Here is a 19216-nt window from a genome sequence, read left to right on the forward strand (position 1 = left end):
AGGGGACGAGTGGGAATTTGGAGCGCTGCTGTGGATTGTAACCCTGACAACAAGAAGAGCCTGATCTGCCCTCCTCTCGCCAACTAAAACCATTCTCAGTTTAAAAACTACAGTTCTGACAATATGACGGCTAATATAACTGTTATAATGAAGGAATTGGACTCTTCCTCGGTCTGGAAGTTCACATCTGTTTTATTAATATAGTGCCAAGCAGGCGCTCCCCTTAAACAGAAAGAAAACCTGCAGAACCGTGCAAGAAGTTCTAAAGAGTTCTGTGAAAATCTGCCCGGGAAGGACCCTTCAACTCGTTTCTTAACACACTGAACTGGTTCTGACTGGTTTTCCTTCAGGCTGTAGTCCAGCTCGTCTCGAACTGTCTCCACAGAGTTCAGGTCAGTGAAAAACTGGGCTAAGTTTGTTTAGGAATGAAACAGATCCCCTCTCTTATCTTCCGACGCGCAGGAAGCGTGGCAGTAGTGCCTCGTGTTCGTTGGTGTTAACCGGAGGGAGACGTGCGCCGGGGTTTTGGAGTGGCAGGTGAGGATTTGGTCACTCCTCAGACTTAAGATCCCAATCTGTGCCTGATCTGCGCTGTAATCCCTCCTGACGTCAGCCCGTCCTGCTGTTTTCCCAGATTCCCCTCCGCTTTCTCCTCCTCGCCACTTCACACGTCTCCTTTTTCTCTTTCCCCCGGGGGTTTTTTTTTTCCCGCTTTCAAACTCGCATCTCCTTCCTCCGCTCCACTCAGACGTGCTCTCTCCAGCAGATTAATACGCAGGGATCTAAAAACTCGAGAAGCTTCAAGACAGAGAGCTAATTTTGAAAGCTGCATAATTTCCTCGGGGTGGCAGAAATTAATTGGCTCATATAGGATAAATTGTCGGCCGACTGCTTAAGTGTCTCAGTTAAAAAGCGCCACAAACGGGCCTCGTTTTGTCATATCAATCACTGGACGTCTTTTTTTTTTTTGTTTTGTTTGAAAGAGGGGGAACCTGCTGGGCGGAAACTGTGCACTGTGATGATGTAATTAGATGTGCGACGCTGTAATCTTTCCCCCGAGCACGCGGCGGCTTGATCTGCGGCGCCCTGGGGAAATGTAGTAGACTTTAAGTATACGTGTGCAACCAGAGAGTATACTAAGTACACTACGTTTATCCAGGGGATGCCTGCTGGACGCAACCCGACGCGGGAGAGCCAGGACTCCGCTGGAACATGAGCCGTCCGCTTTTCTTCCTTTCAGTGACGTTATGTACGACCGCCGCTGTTCTCACGACACTGACCTGCTCTCGCTGCCCTGGATGGTCATATAACACGATTACGTTCACTGTACTACAGCTGGAACCACTTCTAGTGTGATACATTTAGTCGGTAACGGACTGATGTGAACGATCAGTGTGCTTTCTAAGCAAAGTTTGCCGGAGAAAGAGCGACGTCTGCCGCGTGCAGTTTCTTTTTTTTTTTTCCCCCTCACCGTGTCAAAAGAGCACACTCCAGCTGCATTAGACACCATTTGCATGAGCAGCGTAACGCGTGGAAGTCACTCAGCACCACTCATGCCATCGCTCCGCTGAAGAGGCGCCACACAGAAGTTTACAAGTGATTCCAGGAGCAGTGACGACAAAGCCACAAAGCCACAAAGCCTCTGGTGGAGTCGGGTCTGATGGTTTCGTGTCCGTTTACGTCCGTTGAATTCTGACAGACTGTTGCTGTTTTATGGTTTTCGATCATCAAGTCTTTCATATTGGTGCTTCCAGTGTGATGTAGTTTCAGGTTGAGGTGGTAAAGTACACCGTCAGTGAGACGTGTGTGTGTTTGTGTAGTTTTACAGGTGTTTCAGGGCGTTCCTGCGCTGCTCCACCCCCGAGCGAGGCTCCACCATGAAGACCTTCTCTCGAGCGACCAAGACGCTGCGGACCGCCCGCCAGGAGAAGGACATCCACGTGTCCGCCGCCGCCCCGTCCACGGCCATGCCCACGCCGGACTCCCACCGCGAGTCCACGCAGGGCGCCAATCACACGGCGGCGCCGCCGCCGTTCAGTCCGGACTGCTGCGGTCCCACTCAGGCTCCCGCCGCCGCCGCCGCCGCCGCCGCCGGGCCCAAACCCACGCTGATCCTGGTGGCGTACTACAGGGAGTGACTCTGAGAACAATGGGGGCTGAACGCTTATGGAAATAAAAGAAAGGAGGGGGGCAAGCGATTAGAGGCGCAGGTCTCCAATTAACAAGCAAATCCTCTTAATAGAGCGAGAAAAGCGCTCAGTGGGAGTCTCGCATGCACGCCGGGACGTTTTAATCCCCGGACGGGTTATCGTTTCCCGGCGAGGTCGGCAAACAGGGACGCACGTCTCCGTGTACAGAGATGTGGAGATTAGGGCTACTCTCGGCGCTTTGTGTTGGATTACACACCTCAGCCGCTCACGCTACCTGCCGCGGCCCCGGAGGGGAAAAAACACAAAAGTCACCGTCGGGTCGCAGCAAAGCGCGGAGAGGCCGATCACTCAACAACGCGCTCAGTGTGTGGGAAAATTGTGAATACTTTTACAACGTGATCTGTTCATACCTTGAAACTGAAATTGAAATGTTGATTTGAGATCAAATCCCCCTTTATTCTGTAGGTTTTTGCAGTCAATAAACATTTTCCAGCTGGGTTAAAACACACAGCTGTAAGCAGATTGGAAAAAAAAAAAAAAAAAAAAAAGTCATTCTCGAGTAAATTTAAACTGGGATATTTGTGAAAAATTCCAATAAATATTTATGTGCTGCTTGAAAAGCTGCTTTGGGGAAATTAAAGCAGATGTCATCATTAAAAATTAAGTGTTTTTTTTTTGTAATAAAGCCGTTTACTTGTGTGAAATCAGACGTGTATATTTTCTGACGGGGTTGAGAAACGAGCGTCTCGAAAACGAGGACGTGTGTTTTTAGCTCGCAGCGTCAAATTAACATGTTTATTAGGCTGCCGTTAGCTTGTTAGTAATGGACATGGAAATAAGCACGATTGCACTTTACCGATTCAGAAGAAGCGTGGCGAAGGCGACGGTGTAGAATTACGCTCACTGCTGCCCCGGAAATTCAATTACAAACACAAAAATCCACAGAAGTGGGTCGGCGCCGGTGCGGATGTGTTTTAGTTGCGTAACTGAATCGGAGAACAATTTCAGGAACATTTTGGAGAAGCACAGCGTTCTTCGGAGGAAACTTTACAGACAGTTTTGTGACCTTTGTTTGTATTTCTACAACAGATCAGATTTGTTGTGGGATTATTTTCACAGTGATTTGGCTGAAGATGCGGGTAAAGCCTTTTTCACGACCCCGTTTCCCGATGTTTGAGGATTCGATGCAGATTATTAAAGATCTGTTGAGCAATTTTATGCAATTTCAAACTCGTGTCTGTCTGTCTGTCTGTCTGTCTGTGACGGCTGTGTTCGCCTCCCGTCGTCGGCGCTGGGACTGCTGCGAAAGCCATTCAAAGGGAAGTTTTACCATGTTTCCTTCAACATGTAAAAAGACATCACTGTTTTCAGTTGCCTCGGTGTTTCTGAAGCCGCTGCTTCTTCTTTGTTCGGTGCAAAATGTGGTTTTGTGTTGTCTCCCAATGTATTTCCCTTTAGTTTAACATAAAAAGAAATCATGTCACAAACAGCTCCGGATGTCGCAGTGTTTTTTCCCTCTCCCGCTGTGTGTATGCGGGTGTGTTTGAGCGCCTTGAAACTGGAGCTCACTGTTAGTTTTGCTCCATATTCACACATGTTGATTAATCCATGAATTATTAACACGGCAGTTTTTTTTTTCTTTTTCTTTTTTACAGGGAGAAAAGCAGATTAACGCTCCGAATTACAACTCTCGTCTTAGTAGCAAACAAATAGCCTCTGGAGCTTTCCACATGAATATTACGACTGGCAGCTATGAAAGCGTAATGAGATGAGGCAGAAATAAAGCCGCGTGTCTGGAGCAGAATTTGTAAAGTTTGACTTCATCTCATGGATGTGAAAAGGTCTCCATCAGCTCCCTGTAACCCTTGGTTGGATGAAGCGGTTTAGAAAATGCAGTTTGAGTCTAGTAGCTGCTTTCAGCCACATTAATTTTATGTTGAACAGAATTTCAGATGAAACAATTCACTGGATTCCTGGAAATGGTGGAATGACGGCAGAGTTTGTCGCCGCGCTCATGAAAGTTTAACTTTAATTACCCGGACCGGATCACTTTCCAGGTTCCTCCACGTTATTTAGCAGCAAATCCTAAATCATCTCCACCTCTGAACTCTCACGGCCTGTCCCGTCGCAAAGCGAGAGTTACAGGTTGGAAACTAATTACCGTAACTCCGACAGGAGCTGAATGTGCTATTAGATTAACCTTTATTTTTTGGGGGGGGGTGGGGGAGGGGTGGGGGGCTTGTCAGGCTTTCATCAGATAGAGTGAGTGAGGCGATGACAAGAAGAAAAAAAACGGAGTGGAGCGGCAGAGTATTTCATTGGCATTTGATTCTGGGACGCCGCCGTTCGCTCTGGGGAACTCTAATTTCCAACACTTACATGACAGCGGGGGCTGCGATGTGTCGAGTACGACTGATACGATGCAATATTAATCCAGAACTTCCTGTTTGAATAAAATACCCCATGTGAAAGACGGCGACGACATGAGACAGACAGAACCGCTCCGGTCTCTGGTGGATCCCAGACCCACGCTCGGAGCTCAGTCCAGCTCGCTCTCTGATAGTAAAATAATCTAAAAACTTTTAGTTTTTCCAACCAACATTGAAGTAATCTGTTCAAACGAAAACCCTATCAGGAGAACATCATTAGTGAACAATCGATGAAACATTTAAGATCCTTCTTGAAGACATGACCGAATGAGATACACATTGGCCCGAATGGAGAAGGCAGGACTGTGAATAAAGCCGATTACTGGTTAAACTGAGCGGAGCGCTGCTACAGCTTAGTGTGTTTCGTCCAGTTTGCTGGTGAAGTGGGCGGAGGCGACATTTAACCTGTAACTTTGAAAGAGAAAACAATGGGGGAAAAAAAAACAGAGAACAATCTTCTTTTTTGTGTTGCGCATGAAAATGTGCATTTACACAGAAATGGAAGAAATGCTGAAAATGACGCAGTTTCATTTCGGGCCACTGGTGGGTGCTGTTGTTTGTTTTTGCAATGAAACCACTCAAAAATTATTGCTGTTCAGAAAAGCCCGAGCGTTCAAAAACACTTTTGACTGTTTGCCAGAGGAACAGCACCTCCTAACTCCTGCGTTTCTTTTAACAAACTGGTTTTAAATACAATACATTGCCCGTGCTTGGAGTGCTTTAGCTGCTGCATAGCTGTGTGTGTCTCGAGTATCACTAAAACGAACGACTGCCCTGCAGAAGCGCTGCTTTGGCTGCATTTGTGAATCACAATTAAGCCTTGTATTGCGGCTATCCTCAGACATCCTCTCCCGGACAACTGCGAAGCATTAACACATTCACAATGAGAACACAAATTGGGTGTAATTTGGCTGAACTGACTCGTGTTACATCAGTCGGCTGTGGCCTTTTCAACCCGGCGTTTCGGGGGCCGGCCCGCTTTGTGCGCCCGTGTATGAGTTTACATTTTGAGTTTGTCTGTCTGGGTTGTGATTAAAAACACGGCAGACCGAAGCCAGCCGCGGCCTTATCAGCTGTACTGACACCCATTACATAATCAGACAGATTAAAAACAAACCAATTATCAGTGCCAGACATCTGAAACTAACTGCGATGCCCTTTGTGGCAGAGTGCATAATAAACTGTTGCCCTGTCGTAATGTAGTACGTACATAAGTACTCACATTTTAATCAAATTATGCTGAGAATGCGCAGGCAGCCGGCGTTGCGAATGGAAGTAGCAGGCATGGCGCTTCAGCTGTGTGCGGTTGTGTAAGGATTTGATTTCTTGTCTGAAAACAAGACCCTTCAGGTTTAACTCACTAATTCAGTAAAACACTCCTTCACTTCCTGGAATTCTTTGGCTCGTTTTCATAATGAATTTCTTAATAACGACATTATAATAAAAATGATTCTGTAAAATCTATCAAGACACTGCTGGCTGTGTTTGACTGCGTCCTCTCGGGATAATTTACATGTCTTTTGAAGCACGGCCGTCTTTAATTTCAGCAGAAAATGATTTGTCACTCACCCCTGAACCTTTTTCTTTCCGCTTGAGAGATCTCGTTGATGAAGTTACAGAGAAATATGATGGCTCCTCCTCAGCAGGATAATTATAAACACGACAATAAAAGTTTTGGGCTGCCGAGACGGCCTCCATTCTCATCCTGCTGAAGAGACTCTTCACCACTGGACGCCCTCAGCCTGTTTACGCCTGTCGTGTTATAACAGCTAATACATGTTGTCCTTGAATTAATTCAACCGGCTGTTTTCAAGCAGGGTGCACAAACAGTCAAGCCAAAGCCGTCAAAACCTTCCAAATCCTTTCAGTCCTTATTGTGTGTTAATGCCAACACAAATCACCACTGGATTTCTTTGAAGCGTCGTTCTTGAACCCTTCTCTGTGTCATATCCAGCTGCTCCCCCTCCCTCGGGATTAAGGGACAATATAACGTCTCTTCGCAGACGACGCTCCGCTCTGTGGAGCAGAACCGACACACGACTACACTCCATCACTGCATCAGGAGATTCATGAATGAAGTGGAATAAATCACCAGGAAACTGTGAACTCTTGAAAAAACAAAAACAAAAACACTATTCTCCCTTTAAATTGGTGAGGACTGTGTCTGAGAAGAGCTTCTTTTAAAATCAAAATCAACCGGACTTGAATAAGAAACATTAAACCAGTTGATTTGCATGATTATCGCTCCATTAAGGCAGTCCTAACTCCCAGTCTCTGATTCCACATACATGAAAAATGTATGCCTGCATTTGGAGGTTTATGAGTAAATTAGGACGCCGCGGCTTTCAAAAAGCTTTATTCATAAGGAGAATTTCTAATTACAATCACGGGCGGATTGTGAAACAACAAGAAGCCTCTTGGCGCTTCACTTGAAAATGATTTAACTTGAAAGAGACACAAAACAACCACAGACTGTGGAGATGGATTCCACGGTTTGCAGACTTTTTTCATCATTAATTAATTCCACTTATGTGGGAGAAATTACTATTTAGTGTTCATCCACTTGTTTTCATGTGAGTAACACGCACAGGGTCAGCCTGCCAAACTCTGGTGAACCAAAGTAGAGCTTTTAAACAAAATTACCGAGTAATTATCGTGCCTCTTCCAATCCAGATGGCATTTCTTAGCATGTCGAACGCCTGTCGCTGGTAATTCTCAGCAGTCGTACATTTCGCAAGAAGCAAAGTACCTCTTCCATCATCCGAGTCTGAGGATGTGGTGAAATGCGACCGCAGAGATTACAACAAATGTACATCATTACGTTTGCTCACAAATAAACAAGCCGCACCAGACAAATGAGCTCATTTTCAAGAATCCTTTTTCTGGCCAGAAATCTCAAAGCAAAGCGTAAACGGTACAAAACCCACCCCCATTATTAACAGTTAACGGTTTGACATGTCCTCAGCCTGTCCCCGGTCTGACTCAGCTGTAATTGGATTGAGCAGAAGCGTTCTCTCATCACAACACGATCTCATTTGTGACTGGACTGACGCCAGGCCCAGTGGGAGTCGTATCAGACGAGCGAGCAAGTGTCTCCGCTAAATCGCGACATGCATCCTCATTAGCGGCCTGATAAAGAGAGGAGGGAGTTTCAAATTGGTTTCCTGATCGCTTCGCGTTGGAGACGATTGAGCACGCTGCTGTGAATGAGTGAACTGGCTCACGCTGGAGTTCTAAATCTCAATGGCTTGCAGAATATTTCAATAACTTCTCTTTTTTTTTGTCATTTTTATTTTGATGTTTGATATACAAGACTGTAGAACTTTAGTTTTGCTCCCATAGAAAAAGACTTAAAAGAGATTTTTAAGTTCAGTTCTTGAAAAATGGGAGCAAAAACAAATGTATTGTCTTTATATTTTAGTTCAGTGTATTATCATGAATATTCTTTCTCTGAATGGTTCTTCTGTGTCTGAATTAGAGTTGAGCTGATGGCTCCGCTGCAGACTTCAGGGCTCCAGTAAAACAGAATAAAGTGTAAAAGGATCTTCTATCTTTTTTATATCTCCTCTGTCACTAAATGGTATGTAATTTAAGAAAAAAGTAATTAAGTCATAAAATGCCTGAAAGAATGACTTATACTTGCCTTTTAGTTGCCTGGACTGGCCCTCAAGGCTACAATAAAAGCTAAAATGTAAGAGATATTTGATGGCCAAGACAGAAGCAAGATTTATGACCGAGTGAAGTCCTGATCACGTTGTTAGCAACATTTGATCAAACTGTTTTAAGCTCACAGAAAAATCTGCCATGAAGACAATAACACCCTGAATATTTTGAGTTTTGCGTGACATTTTCATGTGTGTGTGTGTGTTCTGTAATGAAATCCAGGCATATTTTGGTCGCTGTTTGTATTTACTGACCATCACGCTGTGATTTTACTGTTCTCTCTAATCTGAGACTGATTTGTTCTGAATTCATCGGAGCTGAAATGAGTCTAATGATCGGGTTTATACGTTCCTGGCGGTGGAGCTTCTGTTCCAATCACCATCAGTCAACAACGTGTTGATTAGTTTACCATCTGATGTCCACATGTTTGTTGTTTTCTCTCTCCTTCTATCCCCCAACCCCAACTGGTCCGAGCAGATGGCCGCCACATCTGGATGTGGATTCGCTGCAGTTTCCCATCGATTAAAGGAAAAAAGTTCTTTTTTTTCTTTCCACTGTCCCCTGTTCTTACAAATGTGGGATTTACGGTTGGTGGCTGGCTTTTCCTGGTCTGTAGTACCCGTCTGTAGTACGGTTTGTCTTATCAGATCCCATCAGCCCTTCACACCCCAAGGAGAGGATTTGTTGGAAAAAGTCCATCATGCAAACCGTTCAGATCTTTCAGGGGATTTCGGCTTTAATTTGCCAAACGGAGGCCTTTTCCCCCTGATTCATTAATCCACAGTGAGGCTGAAGGATGGAGCGGAGTGAAGGAAAAGACCCTCATGCGACGCTGCGCGTCAGAAACGGATCAACAGATCCCGGTGAACATGCAAAGAAAACACCAACCACAGTTTCCTCCGCTAATGCTGCAGGAATCCATCACAAAGCTGCGGCTCGCTCGCGCTGAAGCATTGATGGTTTATACTGTCAAGGTAGAAAATGGATTTCTCCTCCCCGAGCGCATTAGCTCTTGTTGGAGGAAGTGGGATTATGGGCGCTGAAAATCTGCCAAAGTGCACGATAAATAGGGCTATTTATGGTAAACAAATTATTTAGAAGATATGAAATTAATACACATGGATTTGTATGTGAGAGAGAGGACGGGGAAGCGTAAACAAACATAGAAGTGATGTTTTAATTATATTTGTGGAGCTCGTTTGCAAAAGAGACATGAAAAACAAATCACATTAATTTCAAAACGGTCTGAAAATGAAGGAGCGCCGCAGTAAATCCCGTTCAGTGAGGTTTTCTGAGAAACTGGCTCTGCCGGAAAAGCGCAGCTTAAGTTTTCTCTGAGTAATTAAAGTTCAACCTGCGTCCGTCCATTCATCCTGCACACACACTTCATCACGGAGGAGCGTTTCCCCACCAGGTAAGAAGCAGATCGCAGCCCGGAGGGGCTACCAGTCCGTCACACGGATTATATATAGACCACATCGATCTCTGTGTCGGCTGAACAAGTTAATCATCACTAGCAGGCAGAATAATGTGACAGAGCACTCCTAATACAAGGATATATCAGACTTAAAGATGAACTTTTCTGAAGGTTTGAACTCAATTTTATTTGAGTGCTGCTATGTTAAACTGTTTCGTGAAATCTTGACCCAGAGTGTGACGAATCTGCTGAGAACTGTCCTCTTCTCTTCACTTGTGACACCAATATCATATTGATTTCTGGATATTGATTTGTCGGCCACAAAAAATGAGAATGCAGCCTCCAGTCGATCATCTCTCACAAAGATACGATGCATCAGTGTGTACACACACACACACACACACACACCTCCAGGCCCAGATGAGAGTCAACAATTCACCTCAAAAGCCTCTTAAATGGAGAAAAATGCTTATCTGTGCATGATTACGAGGATCAAACTAAGTTTTCGCAGTAAATTTACAGTGTATGCACTCAAAATGGATCTAAATATCTGTACTTTCTCCTCTCTGCATTCTTAAACTGGCTCCTTAGACTCCTTTGGTTAAGTTCCAAAAAATAAAGAGCCATATTGTTCAAGTATAACACGTTTTTTAAATAGCATTTCTAGACTATCAGTGTCACTGTTCTTCACATGATCGTCCGTTGGGGTTGACTGATTTACGCAGAGATGCTTTGACAGGATGAGATGGGAATCAAACCACCAGCATCATGACTGGAAGACGACTTGTTTCACCAAACGATCCTCAGCTGCACCGTTCATGTTGGATTTTCCAGTTTTACGTTTTGCTTTCTTCGAGCATTTCTAACAAATTAACGTGTTGCCATGAATACAGACTCTCTGTTTTGCATTTTACTGCCTCAAACTGCTTTGTTTGAATATTTCTGCTCAGCTGGCTGGTTGGTGGTTGGTGTGTGTGTGTGTGTGTGTGTGTGTGTGTGTGTGTGTGTGTGTGTGTGTGTGTGTGGAGAAGTTCAGCTGGCGACCAGGTGCCTGAGGTTCTAACAAGTTGCAGATTTGCACAAAACACCACTTGCTGTTTGGTTTGTTCATTTACTTAAACGAATGCTGTGAAATCTCAGACAATAAAAGCCAAACTGCGACGTGAGCCACCTGCGCTCTTCAGGGATCCGCTTCCAAACCGCTGCCGCCGCCGAACCGGCGTTTCTCCGCTGCTGTCTGTGCCTACTACCTGTTCTTCTGCTGATACATGCAAACGATGTGAATGATTTTTTTACCTCATGCCCGGTTAATTCATACATTTTTATGCAAATGGCGTGTCTTCCCGGGGTCGGCAGTGACGCATTAATCCGGAATGAATTGTATGAAATGTCAAAATTGCCAAACTCTGCAGCACCGTGTGTTTTTCTGCTGCGTCGGTCGGCGCTGACTCGCAGTCCGGGCGGCCGTTCGCCCGGCGCAGGCTCGCCTCGCGGCCCTCACCTTGTTTAAACTCCTCTGGCGGCTCACAGCTTATTTCTCACCTCCCAGTCTGATCATTAGCACTTAGCATGCTCCGCCGCCTCCCGAGCTTTTACCCTTTCTTCCGTACATTTGTCTCTCTCACTGATTAAAATATTCCCGCTGCCTCTCCCCCGCCTGTCTTTTTTTTCCCCTCCCTCAGTCCTTCCATCAAGCCGAGCCGACTCAATCTGATAATGGCGTTCATGTGAACAGAGACACTGTGCGGTGGAAAGCCTCAACAAAGGTCTCAGCACACTTGGAAACCCACAAATAAGAGGTAACGTTTGTGAGGGCACGGCGAAGAATCCTCTGTGATGCGGCGTCCGGAGATAATGGTGGAAAATGAGACGTGAATGTTTATGTAAACACGCAGAAAGTTGCTGCAGAAGTTTTGAAACTGCGGCTTCCAGCTGGTCCGGCTTCAAGAGCAACCATCGGCCCTTGATGACAAGCTTGAATCAAGAAAACCGCTGAACCCCTTTGAAAAAAACTTTTCAAATATTTGGAAAAATGAGGCGGCGGTTTGAAGTTCAGATAGTTGGAAAAACTCCCGTTGATTCTCAATCAATAGCATTTTAATCAAAACCCAAACTTCAGTAACTTCATCTGTTTTTTTTAAAAAACCGTCTCGACAGTGTTTTCATGCAGAAATATAAAATAAACGTGATTTATTCTTGCAGAATGTAAACTCACGTCGGTTTGACGGCTTCATGCAGTCACAGCGGGTCCTCCATCGTCCTGCCTTCCTCCTGTTTCTCCACCCTCAGTTCGCTCCAGTTTGTTGTCTTGTACAATACTTTTTATACTTGTGCTACGCTTTACAACATCTGCGCATCTATTGTGTGTCGTCTGATGCTCATGTTTCTTGTGCTTGTTTTTCAGACGCAAACTAAATATCATAGTCCATTTGAGAGTGTACATAATTCCACAATGCGTTTGTAGATCGTTCGTGACATGCTTGCATTGTTAATCACGTTGTTTATCACTGATCGGATCGCCCCTGCCTCGCCGTCCAGCCGTCCTCCTGCATTGTGTGGAGTAGCCATGCGGCCATCTGCAGTCACAGCTGTCAGCTGAGATTTCTGTAAACACGAATTTAAAGGCGACGCACACGCATGCATATCGTTGTGTGTGTTTGTCGTCTTCCCAGGAACGGGCCCTCGCAGGAAATGTCTGAGGGCGAGTTGAGTAATGAGAATATTCATCACAGCAAATTACTATCAAACAGTGGCTCACACTCACACACACACACACACACACACACACACGAAGCACATGGTGTGTGTGATTTACACATGCAACAGGAGCGCGTGACGCTTGTTTATCGCCGCTCAGTTCACTCCCATCCGTCATCTCTCACCTTTGTCCTTCCGTCCATTCTCTGAAGGAAAACGCTTCCGCCCGTCCTCATCTCCATAAAAGCGCGTTGTCCGGTGTCCTTGGCCCCTCTGGCCGCTCTCCGTCTCCGACTCTCCACCTCGTTTGTTCACCTCATGGTGATACAAAAGTCACAGTCATGAAAGGCAGAAAAGCAAAATGTGGTTTTACTTCTTTTGTAAAGAAGGGCACAAAGGTTGCCAAGTGATACAGCAGGAATAACTAATACTGGAGCCTGAACCTTCTATCTACGCTTTACATACTGGTGATTCACGATTTGTAACTTTCCTGTTGAGAAGCTTTTTTCTTGCAATTTCCCATTTTAGGGGGAATAATATAATGGAGAATGACAGCATTCACTGGATCGATGCTTCCCAGCTACGAACATCTTGGGAAACCCAAACAGTGAAGACGACAAGGCGAGCCGAGCTCAGCTGGACTGCCACGGATCCCGTGGGGAAAGCTGTCGCACTAATTGTGCCTCTTCTCACGTCTGGTGGAGAAGATTCTTTCTCACTTCTGGAAGTGAGATGTTTTTTGTTTTCTTTTAAGACAGTCTGGCGTTGTGGAACATCTTCTCCGCTAAAACATCTGGTGTTTCAGTGCAGTTGTTTGCTAAGAAGACAAACTGTACTGTGCTCACAACTCGAGACTTCATGCAGATGAAAGTCGCCTTTGCACCTGGAAGGACACAGACAAAGCTGATGAAAACACAAAAAAAAAAAGAAGAAAAACATAGCATACAAACGTGCGTTAGAAGGCTTCAAGCAAGATATAAGCTCAGCTGGTCGTATGGCATTTGCTGGACGAGCAGGAAAGGTAAACACTGTCAATCTGGCCATTCACACGGAGCCGGGAGACCCTGCAGCCGAGCAAACAGGAGGGAGACGCAGAGCTGCAGGCCTCGTCAGGCTGGATTCAAACACCCCCCCCCCCCCCCCCCCCCCCCCCCCCCGCGCCGCTTCATCCCTCAAGCTTCTCCACCCTGAAGACACGTCAAACAGAAGCTGGTGTTATGATCACTGTGATCACTCTGCACTGGGAAACATGGGATATGCAATTTCTGTGATCAACTGCAAATGGAATACATGCAAACGCTTTATTTACTTATTTTATAAATGCAACAAAGTACAATATATTCCACCATGTGGTAATCATCCATATCTGGTTAGCTTGAAAGACATTCTTGGGTTTTTTAACTTTCTGCACAGAGTAATTAGCCTTTCTCCTAAAATTTTAAAGGTACACTATGTTTAGTTTAAATATTCTAAATGATTATTGAATAACCAAGAGACTGGGATGAGAGTTCAATTGGCTTTCTCTCCTCTGACTGCTTGTGGGGTTTTGTGAGCTTCAGCAACACAATCAGGGACACAACAAGATCTTTTTATTTATAAAAGCATTTTTATTCCTCTAACCGAAGACATGCTGAATCCCTCCGTAAACACGAAGAACACAGCCAACACTTCAGCCACCAGTCGCTCCTGCAGTGAACCAGATTTGTTCTCTTCCCAACATGGATGCTATAAAAAGACACATCTGTCCATCCATCCACAAAACTGCTTTATCTAATATTGTCGGCGTGGAGGCAGAGTGTCAGGAATGTGAGAGTTGTGCTTTCGAGAAATGAAAACCAACAATTACCCAGTCTGGTAGCTTCATATTGTACCGCAAGACCGAGCAGTGCACCATTCTGGTTTCTTCAGGATAGAAAATGCTCTTAAATATACGAACCATGTGAGTCTTAAAGCACCGAGAAGTTCCTCCTCTGCCCTTCAACTCCTTGTTTCCCCACCGAGTCGTCTGCCCTTCAGCTCACGAGCACCCTGCCTGCGTCGCTACGCTGATGAGCTGAGAGATGACGGCAGATTGCGGAGGAGAGTTCTTAAGGCGGCGGCGGCGCATGCTTTGCCGTCGTGTTGCAGAAATGAGCAGACATGTCAGAACGTACGGAGAATGTTGTAGAGGTTGTTGGAAAAAGTGCTTGAGATATATCGAATTGTACATTCAGGCTATATTTACACAGTGTTTCAAGTGAAAACGCATCGCTTTTGCATTTTTCCGGTTCAACCAACACCCCACATCTTAGAAGACTCTCCAGTTCCTGTAATGGAGCAAAGTCTGGTAACTTTGTCCCTGAAATCCTGCCGTCTCTCCTCATTAACAAGACGAAGTAGCTGCTCCACTCTACATTTCCTCTGCACTGACCTTTAATAGCGGAGTCCTTTTCTTTGAGAGGCTTTTAATTCAGTCTCTTAATCTGAGGCGGCAGCGTCCCTCACGGGCCTTCATGAAGCATCTTGTTTTTCATTTTAGCAAAATGGTAAATAGACGATGCTTGTGTGTTCTTTGTCGTGGACGACGGCGTATATATCAGAGTTTCTCCACGGAACGCACCCCCACCAACGAGCAGCGTGGCGCTCCCGCTACCGCCCGTGGCCTTTTCGAGGAGCAGAGGATGTAAGTGACAACAAGCCATCAGTCTCTAATCTCTGCCTCGGACCAGTTAGCACAATTTTGCGAAGATGCTGCCTCAGAATGATGAGTTCAGCTCTTTTAAATGTCACCAAGCTTGTCATTAAATTTTCACTTAATGTTAAAAAAGTCCCCATGTCTTTTATAAAAGTGACTTTTTTCATGAAAGGAGCGATGCGGCTGAGGGTCCATACATGTCCGCGTATGAATAGAGCCAAAGTGGAGATGGAAGAATTTCTGTCTGTCACTGTCAACGTTTTCCACAAAGTACTTCTTGACTGAAAACTCATTTAATCAAACACAATTTGAACTTTTGTGCTGCCGATGATTCCGACGCCCTACACGGTCAATTTGTGTCTTTATGGCAGCTTTTTTTTGCTTCTGAGGATGCTTTTATGCTGCGCTGCAGTGAAACTGTCAGTACAGCACTTAGCGGTTACGCTGCGAGAGGACTGCAAATTTCAGCCGCGAAGAATCAGGACTAGAGTTGCCAACCGTTCCTTGAAAAACGGAATCGTTCCGTATTTGGATGTAAAAGTGTGCGTTCCGTATTGAGCTGAAAAGGAACGCACTTTGTTCCGTATTTTTGTGAGAGTCAAAACGTGAGCAATGGAACTTGCGCTTTTTTTTTAAAACTTACGGTAAATTGTTCACCGCCTCTCTGACGTTCTGTGACCAATGAGCGGACAGAGATGGCTCGACAACGCAGAATCACTGTTATCTCATTGGTCAAAAAAAGACGGTTCCGAGTAGGCTACGGCAGCTCATTGGCCAGTAGTCAGTTTGGCATGGGAGGAAGTAAATCACAACATTAAAGCAGCGCAGCATGGCTTCCAGAGACACGTAAGTTTGTGCCGTTTCCATATCGGATATATCATGTTTAGTTCATTGATTTGTGTCTGCTGCTGCAGACTGTGGAGTGTTTTCACTTTAGAAATTACACCTTGTTGTTTTTTTTGTTCAGAAGGTTTTTCAGTTTTGATTTTACACTTTTTTAGTTGAAAATAAAAAAAGAACATGTTAAAATCCAGAAGAGACAGCAGCTGTTTGATGTTATTTTGCACATTTAGCAATAAATATAGAATAGAAGAGGAATAGAAGACTTTATTAATCTCACGGTGGAGAAATGTACAGGTGTATAGGCTCATAGAACCCACAGCGGGGTGCAAAACTAATGAATGGTGCAATAATTAACAAGTTATAGTGCAAATCATAGTAGGATTGATAATAGAAGCTCAAGACAATGAAGATTTAACCGTATGTACAACCTGAATCTTAAAAATATAACAGGAAATATATAAAATATACAATATAGACAATACAATATGCAACATATGATGCAATATATAACTATACAGTATGAGATATAATATGTACAATATGTTTTAGCAGAGTGAATGGATGATAAAGTGTCGCTGAATTTCTTAAGGAGTGGTGCAGGATATTATAATGTCCAGGATTATTGCACATATTCTACACAGTAGAATTGTACAGTCTGACAGCGGTGGGGATGAGAGGCCTGTGGTAGCTCCTTCCTGCACTGAGGGTCTCAGTCGGCCTCTGAAGGAGCTGCTGAGCTGCTCTAGCGTCCGGTGCAGTGGCTGAGAGCTGCTGTCCATGATGATGATGATACTGGAATGATAACCGTCTCACTGTAGGCCTCAAATACAAACTGATCAAGCTGATCATGAGTTATTGTAATCTTGCTACTGTAGGTGTAATGCAGTAGCCTAATGTGTTTTTACAGTCTGTAATAGGTATAACTGTGGCAAAATGCTGTTATATATGCGTTTTTCACCCCCCAAAAAACCCAGTTTTTTTCAGATGCCCGCAAGAGGCGTTCCTTATTTCAATCTCTGGGAGTTGGCAACCCTAATCAGGACCGAGCTCGACCTCGTCGGAGCCGTCGAGACGAGGCCGTCCAAAATGAATCAGACGGGGAAAAAGAAGCAATAATTAGCGCCAGAGACGATCCTGCACTGCTTATTTCCTTTCAGCATTGGGAAAGATGCCAGCAACAGTGAGGAACTGAAAAAAATAAGTCAGGAGAACTTTGTGAAAACATCGTTAAACATTTAACGATTTGCAGCGGGAGTCGTCGAGACACAAGCGTGACCATCTCAAGACATTCTGTCTCTCCTGGCTGCAGATCAGCACAGATGATCTGTTGTTCTGCTAACAAACCCATTTCTGTTCACCGCTTTGGGCATGAAAAACCCAAAGATTAGTGTTTTTAACACTTCTCTCCTCCTCTTCACCTGAGAACTTTGTCTCCAGCTCGAGCATGGCCAGCGCTCCTGCTTTGCTTGCTAATAGGTCTCACTTCTTTTTTTCTTTTTTTTTTCTTCCTGCTGAGTCCTAAACTTTGTGATATTTCTTGTCAGCTCATTTGGGACTAAAAACATGAGCGAGCCAAAGCAAGAGAGAGGGGAAAAAAAGTAGGGATCTCCACCATTTTCTACGATCTCCAAATTTAAGCCTTATGAGTTTTTCCATTTACTGCTGGTTTGTGATGACACCAGTACAGTCAGCAAACTCAGGGGGACGAAAACAAACTGAGTGAGTTAGAGTTTGGGTGTAGCGTGAATTTCTTGGAAGTCTGCGACCAGAGTGCAGATTTATCACAGAAGCAGAGAGGAAGTGTTGCTAATTGTCCAGTCAGGAGCCATTAACCTACGATAACGAGAGAACACCATGATGAATTGCCTCACAGTCAGAAAAGTCGGTGGAAGAGGTGATAGAAAACACACATAAAAGTAAAAAAGAAGTGCAGCAAACGCAGTGCGCTGGTGGTTTTCCTGGTTTATGAGTCATGGGTTTTCCTGCAGCCCCTGTTTGGGCATCAGCTCTGGGTCGACGGTTTGCATCCTAATCAGCATGCCAGCTTCACCTGATCACAGTCTGGGTTTTCAGGCACTCGTGGACTTTACCGTTCCTCGCACTGTATTTCACACATTGTTGCCACTTCTGCATGAATAAAAGGCACCGACGTCAAACTGAAGTGTGTTGTTGAATTTACCCTGAAGGTGACGTATCAGATGCACGTTATGTAAATGAAGCTCTGTGTGATGCACGTCCACCGCGTCTCTTGAGCTGATTAGCGTCCTCGTGAAGTTGTTTTTTTGCACAGCATGCTCCACGTCGACACAGCCATGCCTCCGTAAGTCAGTGTGTGAGCTTATATCTTAAATGATGTTAACAATTTCTCAATTCGCTTATACATGTCAGACAATCCAACTATTAACAATCTGTTTTCTGTGTAACAAGCTCAGTCACTCACGCAATAGTTTCCTTGCTTTGTTGCACAGAATTATCAGTAAATTGAGTCCAACTGCAACTGAAGACCGACCTGCAGACCACGACATGAAAAATGCCGATTAATTCAAAAGGCATGCATGAACACGGACGTCGAAGTCCTTTATGTGAAGGACTTCTTCTCCTTCAAGGGTTAAATGTGGCGGGCTTCAGGGGAGAAGAGGAGGAGCCATCTGTTGTGGTTTTAAACAGCTGCTCTCCACTTCAGATGTGCACACACACACACACACACACACACACACACACACACAAACACGAACCTGAGGTGCCGCGGCTCCAGATGGTGAGGCTTCATGGCCAAACATGGAAACTTTGGGAAACGTACACAGGAATGAGGCCGGCCAGCATAATTTACAGACATGTGCGGCTGCATGTTCAGTCAAGCTCCGTCCTCAAGCAGACTCTGTAACGCTGAGCTGCAGCTTCACAGGCTCCCTTCAGATTTTAAACTTTAATTAAATTTGTAAAAGGTGTCCGGAGCCGAGCAAACACTCCCTCGGTTCGCTGCGAGACGGAGGCACGTTTAGAAAAACAAGCTCTGCCCGGAGGAGCCGCGGAACTGAAGAGGGGGGGAACGAAGAACACACACGCCTGGCGGTGTTTTAAAAAGTGATTAATAATTAATCAGGTTTCGCCGTTAGCGAGGGATGTGCCTCCATTTCAGCGGCGAAAAGATGAATGAGAGCTCATGGTGAAGGATAGCAAGATAAACACCGGAGCTCTGCCAGGACGGCGGCGGGAGGCGGGGACATCTATCACGCCAAGGTTGCCTCGACAACCTGTCGCCGCTTGTCGCCGGGGCGACGGCTTCCCGCCCGTCGGCCCAGGCGCCGTGGCCCTCGAGCGTCAAACAATACGGAAACCCAAC

At 45.2% G+C, this 19216-nt stretch overlaps 2 protein-coding genes across 2 annotated transcripts in view; both read left to right on the top strand.

Annotated features, from left to right (window-relative positions):
* tmtopsb (teleost multiple tissue opsin b) overlaps positions 1-2633 on the top strand; it is a 28919-nt gene extending 26286 nt beyond the window's left edge. The window contains exon 4 of the mRNA XM_030099364.1: positions 1821-2633. Within this exon, the coding sequence (XP_029955224.1) occupies positions 1821-2138 (318 nt within the window). The 3' untranslated portion in view covers positions 2139-2633. The remainder of the gene's footprint in view (positions 1-1820) is intronic.
* The window catches only part of LOC115394103 (zinc finger protein 45-like), a 1173573-nt gene that overhangs the window by 797124 nt on the left and 357233 nt on the right, over positions 1-19216 (top strand). The window lies entirely within an intron of this gene.

This window comes from Salarias fasciatus, chromosome 9 (assembly GCF_902148845.1).
Source record: "Salarias fasciatus chromosome 9, fSalaFa1.1, whole genome shotgun sequence".
NCBI classification, from domain to species: domain Eukaryota; kingdom Metazoa; phylum Chordata; class Actinopteri; order Blenniiformes; family Blenniidae; genus Salarias; species Salarias fasciatus.